This window comes from Punica granatum, chromosome 6, assembly GCF_007655135.1.
Source record: "Punica granatum isolate Tunisia-2019 chromosome 6, ASM765513v2, whole genome shotgun sequence".
NCBI classification, from domain to species: Eukaryota; Viridiplantae; Streptophyta; class Magnoliopsida; order Myrtales; family Lythraceae; genus Punica; species Punica granatum.
In genome coordinates this window covers 5832297-5848867 of record NC_045132.1, presented here as the reverse complement: position 1 = coordinate 5848867, position 16571 = coordinate 5832297, and the positions used below count along the sequence as shown (strand labels likewise).

The 16571-nt window shown below is 36.1% G+C and overlaps 2 protein-coding genes and 1 pseudogene across 2 annotated transcripts; all 3 read right to left on the bottom strand.

The window, feature by feature from the left end:
• Nucleotides 1-2946: 2946 nt before the first annotated feature.
• Nucleotides 2947-4477, bottom strand: LOC116212089 (probable carboxylesterase 17). The gene has a single exon (XM_031546673.1). It carries the CDS (start codon nucleotides 3892-3894, stop codon nucleotides 2947-2949), a length of 948 nt encoding a protein of 315 aa, XP_031402533.1. The 5' UTR covers nucleotides 3895-4477.
• A 534-nt stretch (nucleotides 4478-5011) lies between these two features.
• On the bottom strand, nucleotides 5012-10825 carry LOC116212087 (annotated as a pseudogene).
• LOC116212088 (SPX domain-containing protein 1-like) lies at nucleotides 5252-6947 on the bottom strand. The gene is made up of 3 exons (XM_031546672.1): nucleotides 6657-6947; nucleotides 5858-5981; nucleotides 5252-5610 (listed from the first exon to the last, which is right to left on the bottom strand). Exons 1-3 carry the CDS (start codon nucleotides 6945-6947, stop codon nucleotides 5252-5254), a joined length of 774 nt encoding a protein of 257 aa, XP_031402532.1.
• Nucleotides 10826-16571: the final 5746 nt, after the last annotated feature.

The following is a 16571-nucleotide window of genomic DNA, read 5'->3' as shown; positions in this document are numbered from 1 at the left end:
ACTTAATTATCATAAGCAACGAAATTACTATGTAATATTTGAAACAATCCCATACAATGCACCGGATAAAGATCTTGTATTAATTATCATATACTAATTACATTAAGAATAGATTTTTACATTTATAACAACATTTAATTTTACTATACTAATTATTTTTAAGGGAGTTTTCCAATTTATTAACAACATTAATTGCACTCTCAAGTTAATTTTACTATATACTAGTGTTTTAGCCAGTGCGTTGCATGAGATTCTTTTAATAACTATAATTATTTACTGTAATATTTAAAGATAAATATTATTCTTTTAATTAGAACAACAAGAATTTTCAAAAATAGTTCAGAATTTAGAGCAATAATCCTATATAATAGACCACTTTTTCCGGCATATTGGTAAGTTTTGCAATAAATTATATTATTTAATGAGCGTTGTATATTTATTTAATCGTCAAAATATTATACGGATTTATTATAAATATTTAGTTCTTATATATGAACTTCAATTTGCAAATTTTATTTAAATAATCTTCGTAATACCATTACTTTAGTATGTTAAAGTTTTACTTTTTATATGACTATAGTTTGTAAAATTAGTGTCTTGTGCTTACATTTTTATAGAAATCATATGTATAGTCAAAACACCATTTCATTTAATGCATTTCGCACTTTATATATTTGTCAATATATTACACAGGTAAAAATTTTTAATTTTCCATATGTACGTATATTCTTATAATTAGTGAGTTGCGATAATTTTTATATATGTTTAATTAATTATTTTTTAGTAAAAATTCTTCGAATATCTATTTTTATATATGAGCACTGTATATTTATTTAATCGTCAAAATATTATACGGATTTATTATAAATATTTAGTTCTTATATATGAACTTCAATTTGCAAATTTTATTTAAATAATCTTCGTAATACCATTACTTTAGTATGTTAAAGTTTTACTTTTTATATGACTATAGTTTGTAAAATTAGTGTCTTGTGCTTACATTTTTATAGAAATCATATGTATCGTCAAACACCATTTCATTTAATATGCATTTCGCACTTTATATATTTGTCAATATATTACACAGGTAAAAATTTTTAATTTTTCCATATGTACATATATTCTTATAATTAGTGAGTTGCGATAATTTGTATATATGTTTAATTAATTATTTTTCTGTAAAAATTCTTCGAATATCTATTTTTATATATAATTTTAGTGTATTAATTTGTTGTCTATAATAAAAATATTAAGTATAATTGTTTCATTGGATTCACACAATGATGAAGCAAGGATCCATTCATCCATTTCCTAATTTTGATCTCTGAGCACATGTAGTATGAAATACATGTTATAGTGAAGTTATTCTCCCAAGGAGTGTCTATCAAAACTCTACACTGTATAGATCTTAGTTCAGTCACCATACTAGCGCCTAACTCGAATCCTCAATTTATTCACCATCTTAGGCGTCAAATCAAGGTTTTGCATCTGGCTTTTAAATTAAAAGGCATGATGAAATGTGGGATTTCCATCTCGGTCACTCAAATAAGGACCTCATCTCGATCTCTTATCGAGGCAACACAATCAACCATTGTGTCTCATCCTTGCTCGCACTCAATTGCACCAAAGGCGATTACTTGTGTGAATAAAGTAATCTCAGCCTAATAACATACTAACATTTACGAAGTGCTAATTTATCATCAAAATAATAATGCATAAGTATCAACAAACGAATGGATAAATCATGCGTTAATTGAGAATATCTAAAATAACCTGGAATGTCATCACTAAAAGAAATGATCGTTTCACAATAAATAAATAAATAAAGAAGGCACATTCGCCATCTACGAAGTCCTAATGCCCTCACATGAGCCTCAAAACAATCTCTAAAAATAGGTTTAGTAAGGAGATCTGCAATCATCTTACTCGTAAAAATATGCTTCACGATCACTTCCTTTCGTGCAACTATATCTCTAATGAAGTTGTATCTAACCTCAATGTGCTTGGTCCTCCCATGATACTTAGGGTCCTTAGCATAATCTAAGGCAGCCATGCTATCGCAGTGTATCAGGACAGGCTTAGAATACTGTGTAGCAACCTCAAGGTTCTTGCACAGCAGTAGAGCATGCAATGTACTATGCCTCCATCGTGGACAATATAATGCAGGTGTAACGAATTTCTAGTGTAGAGCTCCCCGTTGTTTTCTATGTGCTCAGCGGTCGCATGGCCCATTAACTCGTATGAACGTTCTTTCTCTAACGGTTTGAGCATCAGCATGATTAGGTCAGTCCTCAAGTGCGAGTGGGAGATGTAGGATATTTCTAGTTGAACCAAATAGGATCCGCCCTTGTGGGACCCGACCCAACTTGATTCACCACTTGAGATATTATCTCATGACTGTGGTTATCTGGAGATATCTAAAGATATTTGTGGGATCCGATATCGGATCTGTAACTACCGAATATAAGTAGATAATTCCAGTTAACGTACCATTGATTAACCGAAATAGAGAGTTCTTGCTCCCAAAAAGTGAGAGAGTACGAGAGAGGGTTTCTGTGTTGTGGAATTAGCGGTCTTTGCTCGACCTAGTAGCAAGGCCCACTGCCAGAGTTTATTTGTCTTACAGGACGTGATCATTTAGCCCGACCCCGGAAGCCCTAGTCGTGAGATTCGACCAAGTAAGCCTAAAACCTTATCAGTTCGGGCCAAATCTTTAAATTCCAACACATCCCATGCCGCAGTCCCAGAAGACTTGATCAAAAGTTTCAAAGAGGTAACTTCGGTTTCAAACTCCGTCTTACATTATCACAAGTATAACATGGGATCATGTTTCTTTTCCCAGAAAAGCTCATTCTGCTTTTAGCCTAAAATCTACAGATAACTTTTCCATTATAACTGAAATATTATATGATGTTCGATTGTATTTGTGTTCCATCTGAGCCTAAATTAGCCCTTGGTTCCAAAAGCTGCCATGAAGTCACTCATCTGTTTCTGCAGCAGGCGGGTCGCTTCAGACTTGGGATGGTATACATGGTACACATGCTGCTCTCCCTCAGCTTCGGCAAGCTTGACGTTCTTCACCCCTCTCTTACGCATAAACTCGGCATAGCTTACTCCTCTTTCCTTCAGGAAATCTAGGCCTGCAACGAAAACCATCACACTAGGAAACCGATCCCATTCTTCAGGAGACATTTCTGCCGCCTCAAGGTTGCATCCGGAGTAGTCCCGGTTAGAGCCTTCTGGAATGCTCAGATTCCAGAACAAGTCATTCATCGCGACGTATGAGGCAGATCCATCAGCCAACTCTTCCGCAGTCCTCTTCTCACTCCCGAAGTAAGGATGTATCAGTATTATACCGCGAATTTGTATGCCAGGAACCTGATCCTGAGTTGCCATGATGGCCACCTGATGAGCTATGTTGCCCCCTGCACTGTCCCCAGACATGAACAAGCATGAAAGGTTGGCTCGGTCGAGCCACGGCTCAGTGCTCTGACAGCAGCCTAGCCATTCCAGAGAGCTATAGCAATCTTTGTAAGCTATGGGGAGGCGGTTCTCTGGGGCCAGCCTGTAGTCGACAGAGAGAACAATGCACCGAACTGCGGCACACAGGTCCCCCAGGAAGTGGTGGTAGCCATACCAGGTGGTCGACCCAATGCAGAACCCACCACCGTGAAAATAGACCAAAACGGGGAGTGAATCTCGGGAACCTGAAGTCGAGGGGATAAACATCCTTGCAGTCACCGGTTTCAAGGCATCGATTATCACATCCTTGGACATATACCCAATGGATGATTCGGTCGGGGAGGCAGGCGCAATATGATCAGGTGCTAAGCGCAGCACAGATCCATCGGAGAAAACTTGTAGGAAACCGGGAACTTCAGCCAGAATTGACATAAGAGCTTTCCAAATTTCACCTGGAGTTTGGAATCTTGGGAAGAGAGGCGGTGTTGATAAGGTATCACAAAATTAGCACCACACCCGAATTTTATAAGTAGAACTTACTGACTATCCGATATTAGTTAAATCATGGTAATTGCATTTCATCTTTTCTTGCCTTTCCCCACCCGAGTTGTAAAGAGTGTGATTCATCATCAACGAAAGAAAAGCCAGACAATTACTATTTTGGTTAGCAATGCAAGATATATTTCACAAATGTTGAAAATATCTATGGGATAGAAATATTTGATTTCCTGTTTGATACGGTGGAATAGAATCAGACCGAGACAACGATTTCACGAGATCATAATCTATAACTTATCATGCCATTCCACCACAGGGGACAGGGCAGTTAAACTAAAGCCTTCGCTTGTAAAGGACGGTATATGAGCTTGAAATTCATAATTGCATAGGCGGTAGTGAGTGATCACCAGGTGTCGAACTTCCGCTTCGGATCTCCATCAATGTGTCTAATACCAAGCGAGTCATTTTCTTGTACTTGCTTTCCATGTGCTCGAGCTCCCCAAGTTCTTCAGGCAATCTGCGCGGCTCCTGCCCATTACCCCGTATGAACGTTCTTTCTCTGACAGTTTGTGCATCAACATGATTAGGTCGGTCCTCAAGTGCGAGTGGGAGATGTAGGATTTTTCGAATTGAACCGAATAGGATCTGCCCTTGTGGGACCCAACCAACTTGATTAACCACATGAGATATTATCTCATGACTGTGGCTATCTGGAAATATCTAGAGATATTTGTGGGTTCCGGTATCGGATCTGTAACCACATAATATAAGTAAATAATTCCAATTAACGTACCATCGATTGATTGAAATAGAGAGTTCTTGCTCCCAAAAATTGAGAGAGTACGAGAGAGGGTTTTTGTGTTGTGGAATTACCGGTCTTTGCTCGACCTAGTAGGCCCAGTGTCGGAGTTTGTTTGTCTTGCAAGACGTGATCATTCAGTCCGACCCTAGAAGCCCAAATCATGAGATTCGACCAAGTAAGCCTAAAACCTTACCAGTTCGGGCCAAATCTTTAAATTCCAACACATCCCATGCCGCGGTCCCAGAAGACTTGATCAAAAGTTTCAAAGAGGTAATTTTGGTTTCAAACTGCGTCTTACATTATCACAAGTATAACAAGGGATCATGTTTCTCTTCACCTGAAAAGCTCATTCTGCTTTTAGCCTAAAATCTACAGATAACTTTTCCATTATAAGTGTAATCTTATATGATGTCCGATTGCATTTGTGTTCCATCTGAGCCTAAATTAGCCCTTGGTTCGCTCGTAAAGGACGGTATATGAGCTTGAAATTCATATTTGCATAGGCGGTAGTGAGTGATCACCAGGTGTCGAACTTCCGCTTCGGATCTCCATCAATGTGTCTAATACCAAGCGAGTCATTTTCTTGTACTTGCTTTCCATGTGCTCGAGCTCCCCAAGTTCTTCAGGCAATCTGCGCGGCTCCTGCCCATTCTCGTTCCTTGAATCATTGTTATGCAGTAATTGTTCATTTCCAAAGAACAGGCAGTCAAGTGTTCTCTCACACTCGTTCACAAGCCTGTTAAGCACCTCAGTTGAGAAAAAAGGCTGCTGCACAAGCATTCGGAATATAGGCGAGCGAGTGACAGCCCCGCTTCGCTTTTTGTACTTCTTTAAGATCTTCACCAATCCTGTGGGTGGAAAAAGAAATCGGTCAATTCCTCCAATAATACTCCACATAGGATCTGCTAATCAAATGGATAATGACTGACACTATTGCTTCAAAATCAGGCACTCACGAGGACTCTGTTCCGGATTTGAAAATACAAATAGTGATGTGGCATTTTTAATACTTTTGCAATAAATCGATGCCATGTCATCTATCACATCACTTAAAACTAGTTATTCATAATTTGATAACCGAGAATAAATAATTACCTATGTAGTTTAGAGCGCTGTAACTCTGCAACAAAACCATCTCGCCATGGAAATCAACTACTTCTCTACAAATCTTCATTAACTCCTCAACATCCTCGGCTTTACCTGCAATCTCTTTCAATACCTGCAATACAACCACAATAGGCTAAAAAAGTGGAGCTCCAGTTTGAAAGTCGAATCTCCTCAGCCTAGGAGAAGATGAAACTGTCTCACACAGAAAAGCAAATTGGGCTCTTTCATGAGAGTCAATGATGATATAGTCTTGCACACATCATCCTAATGATGTCACTTTTTTGTTAAGTACAAAAAAGAACGTCAAATCTCCATTGTTAAGATGAGAGTATCAAAAGTTTGGACTCATTTTCAGGACATATCAAAAAGGTATTTTGAGATAAACCGGTGACAGATATTTTGTAAAGGCCTTATGCATCCAGTAATACATAAACTAAAAGCCAAAAAGTGTACGCAAGAAGAGTTTTATGAACATGAAAGAGATCAACCAGGTCCAGAAACACATAAGTTCCATGAATACCAAGACTATATCAAAATTTTACATTTCCTAATCCATCGCTGATGAAACTAACATCTAGAGACTAAACTCTGTTCGATGCCCTTTTGTACCATGCTGCAGAAAGTTGGCCCTCAACACCTAAACTGGAGCTTTAAGTGACAACAGAATTTACCTGTGCCTTGGATTTCCTTAGCATAAGGGCCAATTAGCCAGTAGACTTTTTTTGGATCTTTCTATGTGGAATATTGAAAGGAAATAACAGAATTCTGTGAATAATCATAAGTTTACCTCCCATTTGATAATATATTCTTCCTCATTCTCCATGATAAACCAATTGAACTTATAGACCTCAGCCTCCAACTTCTCCTCAAAAGCAGATACCTTTTTCGCCGTCTCATCCTTGCAATCTCCACAAACTGTGGCCTCTAGATCAACTCTTGGTCGTTTCTTCGTTTCAACATCTTTGTCGGGACATATCAGTTTGAGTCGCTTCTTCAGATCCTTGTAGTCCAAATACTTGTCACGCCAGTCAGGCAGTATTTCGTCAGTCGACTTGCTGAATTTCTTCCTGAACTTCATGGTCCTGCAATTTGAGCATCGCCTGGATTTCCAATGGAATTTATAAGAAAGAGACGGAATATTCCTGATGTTCTTTCAGAGAGTAATTTCTGGGGTTTCATATTTTCATTTATGTCCTGCCTCGAGTATAATGTTCCAATTTCTTCATGCCTAGGGATTATCATAACTCTTAGAAAGCAAAAAAATACTAGAAAATGAGAAACAATTTCCTCTATTTGTCTGGAAGGTACAAAACAAGAGGAAATATCTATCTTATGTACTAATCCACATCATCCATTAATTCCAATGACAGCTGCTTGTTAGCCGATCAGCAAGGAACTGCAGAATATTCGGATACCAACAATAGATACCGTTTTCGTTATATCACCACGATACTCATTCATTATTAATAGGAATAAAATGCAGGGATAGTCCAGAACTGTTATATACAAAAATCATAGAACAGCTGCGGGGAATATTCCTGGAAATATCCTTGGGTAGGAATAACCGAATAAACAAAACACTAATGTTAATGGTTTCTTAATTAAATGATGATGTAACCAATTTCCTACCATTCGAAACTTTTCTTTAAACAAGCAGCAGCTAAAGTATTGAACTTTTATGATGAAGCGGGATAATCACATGAATCATACCTCAAACGATTCGTCTTTCAAACAATCAAAGTTGTCCCGGCATGAATCAAAGAGACAATTTCTCCAGTCAAGAAGCTTCTCAGAAAGAGGGATCAATCCTTTAAATCAGAATCAATTTACTACCAGAAATCTCTACACGAGCACACCCCCATCCATAAAGTGATGAAATCGGCTTCTATCCCTCACTATTATCTCCTGCTTGTAGACCTTAGATATGAACTTCGTAGCAGAATGACAATCATTACAGACCCGCAAGTTCTTCACAATGCGTATTGGAGTACCTGGCAGAGTCTTTAGAAGAGCAAAAGCAATCGCCAACTTCTCACTGTGGCGATTAAGGGCATCCTCCTTGTCTTCCTCATCAATGTCTAGCAAAACCTCAGATGTGGAAGGCAGATACCCAGCCCTCCTCATCTCCTTCCCCATCTCATCCACCATCTCATCGATCTTCTCATATTGATCATGGGACTTATCCCCTGCCATGAATTCATAGATCTCATTATCGAGCTCAATCAATGTGCTCCCAGGAACTTTCCTCATCCCCCTCGCATCCATAACGTCTCTAATCTTAGTTTTCTTCTCCCAGTGAGACATTTTTGCGTAAATGTTGGAAAGCAGAACATAGTTTGACTCCCGCATAGGTTCTTCTTCGATTAGCTTCTTGCTGATTCTTTCCTCGAGTTCAAGCTTGCCTTGAGCTCGGCACATGCTAGTAAGTGTCTGCCGTATGATCGACAAACTCTACGGCCTCTTTAATAAGTCCAGCCCTGCATAAAAGGTCAACTAAGCACCCTTAGTGTAAAATCTTGGGCTCAATCCCAAATTTCTCCTTCATTAAGGTGAAGTATTTGCGGCCTTCTCGGTCCAGTCCAGAGTGGCTACAAGCCAAAATGAGCCCGATGAAGGCGACATCACCAGGCACCACCCCAGCATTGATCATCTTCTCATACAAAGCGACTGATTCCGAGCCATAGCCATGCATTGGCATTCCACCAATCACAGAAGTCCTCGAGACGATTGTCTTATCATCCATGTCTCGAAACACCCAGTGCATTCTTCACGTCACCGCATTTCGCAAACATGCCAATAAGAGCATTACAGAGCTCAACGCTTCTTTCAACGCCTCACAATAAATGATTCCACCCACCTCCCACACTCGAGCGCACCCAAATCTGCGCAAGCGGAGAGGACCAAGACCATCGTGACCTCATCGGGCTTGACCCCAGAAACTTGCATCTTCCGAAACAACGCAACAGCATCAGCAGACAGCCCTGCTCGGACGTAACCGCCAATCATCGCGCTCCAAGAAACAGTGTCCTGACTGGGCATTTCGTCGAACAGCTTCCGCGAGCACTCGATGCCGCCAACACACAAACTATACACATGGACCAGAGTATTCCTAACGTGGGAGTTCTTATTGAACTCGAAGACCCATGGAGCGCCCGGCCTAGCTTCAGGTCCCCAATGGCCGCACATTCTTTAAGCACCGAACCTCAACGGGGAATTAAACAAGCCCACTGCTTTGACGGCTTGATATGATTTTCATTTTTCTGCTCTGGATCGCTTAGGAAAGTCTAATACATATATATCCATACATATGCTTTTTTTTATTAATTACACATAAAATTTTACGATTCACGATTCAATTCTACAATTCACAATTCTACTCAATAGAATTTAGTTATTCAATCTGGAGCATCAATGTGGGCCCAGGATTGTAAGACAAGCCGAACAGGTCGAGTCAATTTTCTAATCCCTACCATAAGTCCCCTACTCCAATGAGCTCGAGTTTGGAGATATCGTAATCTATATAGAATATTTTATTGCACGTAACAAGCCGATGTACTTTTCATATATGTGATTAGTGATTGCAAATATCTCATAAATATATATATATATATATATATATATATATATATATATATATATCAGAAGAATATTTTAGAGAGGATATAAGAGATATTAGGAGATATAGATAATAAAATATACTTAATAGGATTTAGTTATTCAATTTGGAATATTAATATAAGCCCATGATGATAAGTTAGGCCGAACGGGTTTGAGCCAATTTTCCAGTCCCTAACATATTTGAATGCATTATATGACTTTGAATGGTCATTTTTATCTGAGTCACATCGGAGGCAACTTACAGAAATTGCGTCATGTATTGTAAGGTATATGTCATCATAATCAGATATCTACTAAAAGAGTTGGGTTTGAGTTCAGTATCTTCGTAAACCTGCACATTGACTACATATGAGCTATATATTGTTTCCGATCTCTAACAAGTGAATTGACCCTCTAACGAATTTCACTTGTGTATATCATTGTGATATGAATATATCACAATTAAGTCCATTGTTTCCGATATATCACGATTTCAGTAGTCGTAGCGTAGTTTCAAATCACAATGGACTTAATTGTTAGAACAACTTTCATATTGTAATGGATCATAACAAAGGATTTAAGAGTCAGTAGAAAAAGCAACTAAAAGCAAAAGGTGAGTCATTGATTAGTAGAACAATTTCCCTACCAAAAAATGATCAAATAATACAGATAACCAAGGATGGACTCAAGGATTGAGGGTAGCAGTCGCCCCTCCAAAATTTTCACGCCATAAAAAAAAATTACATATAATTTTTAAAATTTTAATGAAATTTCTTATATTCGCTTCCCTAACTCGAGAAAACTATCATATATGTCGCCACCTCAAGAATCTAAATCCTGGGTCCATCCCTGCAGATAACCCATCGAGGAAATTACCTCTGTACTCTGGGTTAAATGAATTATTACCTCTGTACTCTGGGTTAAGCTTGCCGATGGAAGCAACGTTTAGTTTTTAGAAGAAGACAGAATACATATCGAATATTTAGTAAATCACACGTGATACATCCGAACCACTTACTCATCTGAAAATGGATAATCTTCATACCTCATTCTACAGTCTTCTAGTTTAACTTGTCCGCCCATTTTATATTTACAATGGTGAAATACCCTGTAATAACAGTCTTCCAGACACTTCTTGCAGTCTTCATGTGAAAGTTCCCCATTGCAAGCTGCACGGCCATAATAAACTCTGGTTGGCGCTTCAGCTTCGGCGTAGAAGTTGTCCCCGGAATCAGGAGTTTGTGAATAGATAAACTGGAGAAGGTCGCTCACGACATGTGGGTCAGGGCCATTAGGGTCCATCTCCTCCGCGTTGCACGACCAATCCAACTCGTCAGTGTTGGGATCACCTCGTATCATGTCACAAATGCAAAAGAGCCCAATTACAATTACAAAAATTCCTTGAAAAGAAGCCATAAGAAATCAGCGTTCCTGTTATCCTCTAATTATCGATTTTGCTGTTGTGAGGTCTAGCTTTATTAGAGGCTATATATTTCAAGCAAGATATCTCATCGGTCCTTTCACCACTTTTCCTCAGGACGGCGAATATGTATTGTTCCTAATTAGACCTTGTTATCTTCATTATCTAGCCCAAGAAATTCATTGATGTGTGCCTACTGTCTTACTCTATGTCCACATCCACTCGTCAAGTTACATATTTTGTGTTTTTGGCAGTACATATGCCAAACCAATAAATTATGGAATAAATACATTAAATAAAAGATTGAATAATTGTCGTGGTTTAATAATTCCTGAGATATACTATATTCGTTTGCAATATTATTGGCTGTATCATATTAGATTGTATTACACCATATTCGTCAATCTGTGCCGATTTGGGGTTCCACATTTTATTTTCAGATTTTGTTCTATCACTTAGGTGTGCGACTATGTTAAATTTGTTCGAAGCATGTTAATTTATTGGGTGTGTACAGTAGTACATATATACTTGCATAGAGCCATATAAGGCAACGATAAAGGATAAAATATTGGGTTAATAATAATAAAAAAAAAAATTCAAACTTTTCATCTTTTAACAACTTTAGCACGAATATTTTTCTCAAAAAAAAATCACAAATTATCGATTTAACAACGATGTTAGCACGGGTCAATATCTCAGTTAGTTTTAACGGAAATTGTCATTGTACCAAGTGTCGCGCATCGATTGGCCAATATGTTTTCAAATGAAAATAATTATGAAAAAACATGAATTACCAATGGATATATCCCTAGGTATACCATGGGATTACCCAGGGATAAATCCCTCGGTAAAATACCAAGGGGAATATCCCTCTGTAATTTTATCGGGGACCGATATTTTGAGGGATGTGTATTCCTCGGAAATCCCTCGGTAAGCTAAATTACCAAGGAATTACCCACAGTTTACCGAGGGACCCTCTCCTTGGTAAACCCATGTTTTCTAGTAGTGGAAAATTCCAAATGATAAAAGTCATATCAAGTAATTTTTGTGTTAGTTAGGGAGAGTTTTACCGTCTAGATTTCCTTTCTCGTTTTTCTTTGTACTTTTTCAATATGGGATTTCATATCACAACGATATACATCTATGACATTGCTTGGAGGGTTAAACACTTCCAGCATGGTTTTCTTCAATCATAAGAGGCTCATAGTTTGCACATGATTAAGGTCCGAAATCAAGATCCTAACATTAGCGTCGTCTGTGGGAAACGACACGAAAAGTCATTACATCGGCTGTTTTCTACCACTGAGAAGAAATAATGGTTATGACTGGGAGTGAAACACAAGACGCAGGGAGCTCCAAACCTCCATGACAGGCTGCATCCAACAATCCGACACAGTCGGCTCATCAAGATCTACCACCACTACAGCACGATTTTAACAGGGTTCGACTGGATCAACTAGCACTTGATGTTCAAGCAGTGATGGAGGCAATCATCATAACTTCTCGGGAACCTCAACTAACCTAGACAATCATGCGGCACGAAACCAAAGGTTGAACCAAGTAGAAGACGATGTTGTCTCCTCCAATCGTCGGCAAAACCTCGCCGTGACGGGAACTCTAAGAAGTTGCTCAGTGACATGCCCTCACTTATTACACTCCCTTCTAGACCAGTTGCGGTCCTCTCTCCTGAAGAAGTCCAATCCCTCATCGAGGAGAAGGCTGCAAAAGCTATTCCGGCTACTAAGCGAAAGGAGCTAGGCCTTCCATCTCCTAACGAGAACCTTCAATCCCCTCTGTCACAGGATATTTTCAACACCAAGGTATCTCGTAAATTTAATTTTCCTCAAATAACCCCTTTTGATGGAAAAATATATCTAGTCAATCATGTGCGTCACTATATCATTTTGCTTTTCGAAAGAGGTGCTTCTGAGAACCTCCAATGCTTGTTGTTTCTAAGAACACTCACCGGAATTGCCTCCGATTGGTTTCACTCATTGGATCCTCGCTCTGTCACCAACTGCAAGCAACTGCAAGAGATGTTTATCTAAAGGTTAGTGGTGACGCAGCGAGCGAAACGCGCCCTCAATGAGCTATTCGCCATGAAGTAGGGAGAGGAGGAAATGCTTCGAGCATCGTATGAGCGCTTCTTCAAGTTCGCTATCGAGATAGAGAGCTTGAACCCTCATGAAGCGATGTTTGCGTTCCAAAGAGGTATCAAAGGGGGGCTCAAGAAGAGTTTCATTGTTATACCACTGTAAGACTTTGCTGATCTTGCAACTCGTGCCCAGAAGTTCAAAACTCTGGAAGAATCTCTCTCGAGTCAGAATGAACGTGCGAGAGAGAGGTGGAAAAATTGTCCTAGAAGTGACAGAAAAGCATTAAATGTTCTTAAATTAAAACAATTGGAAAATCAAAGAAATTTTAATTTTACTTTTCAGCATTAAAAATTATAGAAAAACTCACTTCAAAAGTATTAAATGGGCTTAAATTGATGCACTTAAAAAAATAGGGAAAGAAAATTATTTTATTTTCTAAATTAAAAAAGACATAAGAATCTGCATTATATATCCACATTATTTAATGCGCTTAAAATAATACACTTGAAAATAGAATAAAACTTAATTTTATTTTTAGGAATTAAAATTTATAGGAAAACTCAATTAAATAGTGTTAAATGTGTTTAAATTAATGCACTTTAATGAATAAGAAGTGCAAATTATTTCAATTTTCCAAATTAAAGAATTACTCAAGAATATATATTATATGTCCACATTTATATTTAACAAAAAGCGAAGAAAATTTAATTTTAACTTCGGGAATTAAAAATTGTAGAAAACTGACTTGCTTGGTATTAAAAGTGTTTAAATTAACGCACTTAAGAAATAAAATTTTTAAAATTTCTAAATTAAAAAATTACTGCAAATCCACATTATGTATCCACACACACATATATACTTAACAAGAAAAAGGTAAATGAAAATCAAATCCATAATAAAAATTTTAATAAATGAAGTCAAATACAACTAGAGCAAAAGAAAATTTAATATAAAAATGTTTTTTTTATTAAAAGAGCAAATAAAATATAACTAATTTCTAGAAACGATGACATGTTTAATCAACATGTTAAAAAGAAAATCCTAAATTATAATTAGAACAAAAAGAAGAAAACACAAAGAATGATAGCAAAATATAGTTAAAAATAAATAAGTAAATAAATAATGGGCAAATTATAAAAAAAAAACCCAAGTTTTGTAAAATGTCTCAGTTTGGTCCTAAATTTTGTTTTGTAACAAAAAAAACCATAAGTTTTCTAAAAAGTCTCAAAAATGACCTCCGTTATAACTTCCGTCAATTTTTGCCTACGTGTGACCTACGTGGACTGTTAAAGGGACCCACTAGCCTACGTGTGACCTACGTGGACTGTTAAAGGGACCCACCATCAGCAGCAAAAATTGACGGAAGTTATAACGGAGGTCATTTTTGAGACATTTTAGAAAACTTATGGTTTTTTTGTTACAAAACAAAATTTAGGACAAAATTGAGACATTTTACAAAATTTGGGTTTTTTTTGTAATTTACCCATAAATAATCGATATTTTCATAGAGTTTGAAAATGTTACGGAATTGCAATGAAGTACATGAGTATCGGAAAATTAAAAATACAAGTCAACCTAAAAAACAAAATTATGTACTTTCACTAACTCAACGTATGACGAAGTTTTAATCTCTTCATATTATATGGATTTTTAATTTCTCAGAAAATATAGTGACACATAAAAATGTACTGTTGTATAACTTTTTGAAGTTTGAGGGTCTTTCAATCACTCCTCACTTGGTGATAGTTATTAACTTATTGTAATTAGGATTATATTAGTGAAACAAACTTAATTATCATAAGCAAGGAAATTACTATGTAATATTTGAAACAATCCTGTGCAACACACGGGATAAAAATCTAGTTTTAATTATCATAGATCAATTATATTAAGAATAGATTTTTACATTTATAATAACATTTAATTTTAGTATACTAACTATTTTTAAGGGAGTTTTTCCATTTATTAACAACATTAATTGCCCTATCAAGTTATTTTTGCTAGATGCTAGTGTTTTAGCCGTGCTTTGCACGGGATTCTTTTAATAATTATAATTATTTATTGTAATTTTTGAAGATAAATTTTTTTCTTTTAATTAGAACAACAGGAATTTTCAAAAAATACTTAAGAATTTAGAGCAATAATCCTCATATATTAGACAACTTTTTATGGCATATTGGTAAGTTTTGCAATAAATTATTTTATTTAATGAGCAAAGCATATTTATATAATAATCAAAACATTATACGGATTTATTATAAACATTAAGTTCAAATATACGAACTTCAATTTGCAAATTTTATTTAAATAATCTTCGTAATACCGTAACTTTAATATGTTAAAGAGTTACTATTTATACGGTTATAGTTTGTAAAATTAGTGTCTTGTGTTTACATTTTTATAGAAATCATGTGCGTAGTCAACCACCATTTCCATTGGGCACCTTATATATTGGTCTATATATTACACGGGTCAAAATTTTAAAATTTTCTCTATGCATGTATATTCTTATAATCAGTGAGTTGCGATAATTTGTATATATATTCAATTAATTATATTTCAGTAAAAAAATTTCGAATATCTATTTTTATATATAATTTTATTGCATGAATTTTTTGTTTGCAATAAAAATATTAAGTATAATTGTTTCATTTACTATTACGTGACCATAATTTGTAAAATTAGTGTCTCCGTGTACTTCTTGAAGGATATGATGTGTTTAAGCAACTAGTATTTTATTTAATATACATGGCATATTTATTTAATTGTCAATATACAGAGGTTAAATTTTTATTTTTAATATGCACTTACAATCTTATAATTAGTGAGTTGTGGTAATCTGTATATATGTTTAATTAATTAATTTTTAGTATAAATTATTCTAATATCTATTATTATAATTTTATTGTATTAATTGGTTGTTTATAATAACAATGTTAAATATAACTATTTCATTTACTATTAGGTAACCATAATTCGTAAAATTAATGTCTTCGTGGTATTTTTTGAAGGAAATCATGCGTATAAGCAACTAATATTTTATTTAATATACATCGCAAATTTATTTAATTTTCAATAAAATACATTGGTTAATTTTTTAAATATGCAAGTACAATCTTATCATTAGCGACTTGTGATCCTTTATATATATGTCTGATTAAAAGTTTTAGTAGGAATTATTCTATTATCTACGTAGGATTTTGATATTTTTATTAAGTTAATTTGTTTTCTTTAAGAGCTTCTTAGAATTTTTAATGCATTTATTAGTTAGGTGCATTAATTGAAAGTGTATTCTGTTTTCTTTGGTTATATGGTTTATGGCTCGAATGGTTTACTAATTCATTAAACCGGTTTTAATGGGCTGGTTTTAAGAGGCTGGCGGACACGTGGCGCCCTCTTATTGAGTGAAAATCCATAACAGCATTTCTGGATGGAAAAAAGTAATGATAGGACGAAAGTAAACAATTCGCTAGTAACGTTTAGGACGAGATTGAAAAAAGGTTCGGGACGAAAGTGAAAAAATAACGGAAACTTACATCGGATGGTCATTTTTGGGTGAGTCACATCAGAGACAACTTACAGAAATTGC

Coding starts and splice junctions, on each gene's coding strand:
- LOC116212089 (XM_031546673.1), bottom strand. CDS start 3,894: ATGTCAATTCTGGCTGAAGTTCCCGGTTTCCTACAAGTTTTCTCCGAT.
- LOC116212088 (XM_031546672.1), bottom strand. CDS start 6,947: ATGAAGTTCAGGAAGAAATTCAGCAAGTCGACTGACGAAATACTGCCT. Junction 5,982..6,656: donor AATATATTATCAAATGGGAG/GTAAACTTATGA, acceptor GTTGTATTGCAG/GTATTGAAAGAGATTGCAGG. Junction 5,611..5,857: donor CAGCGCTCTAAACTACATAG/GTAATTATTTAT, acceptor TTCCACCCACAG/GATTGGTGAAGATCTTAAAG.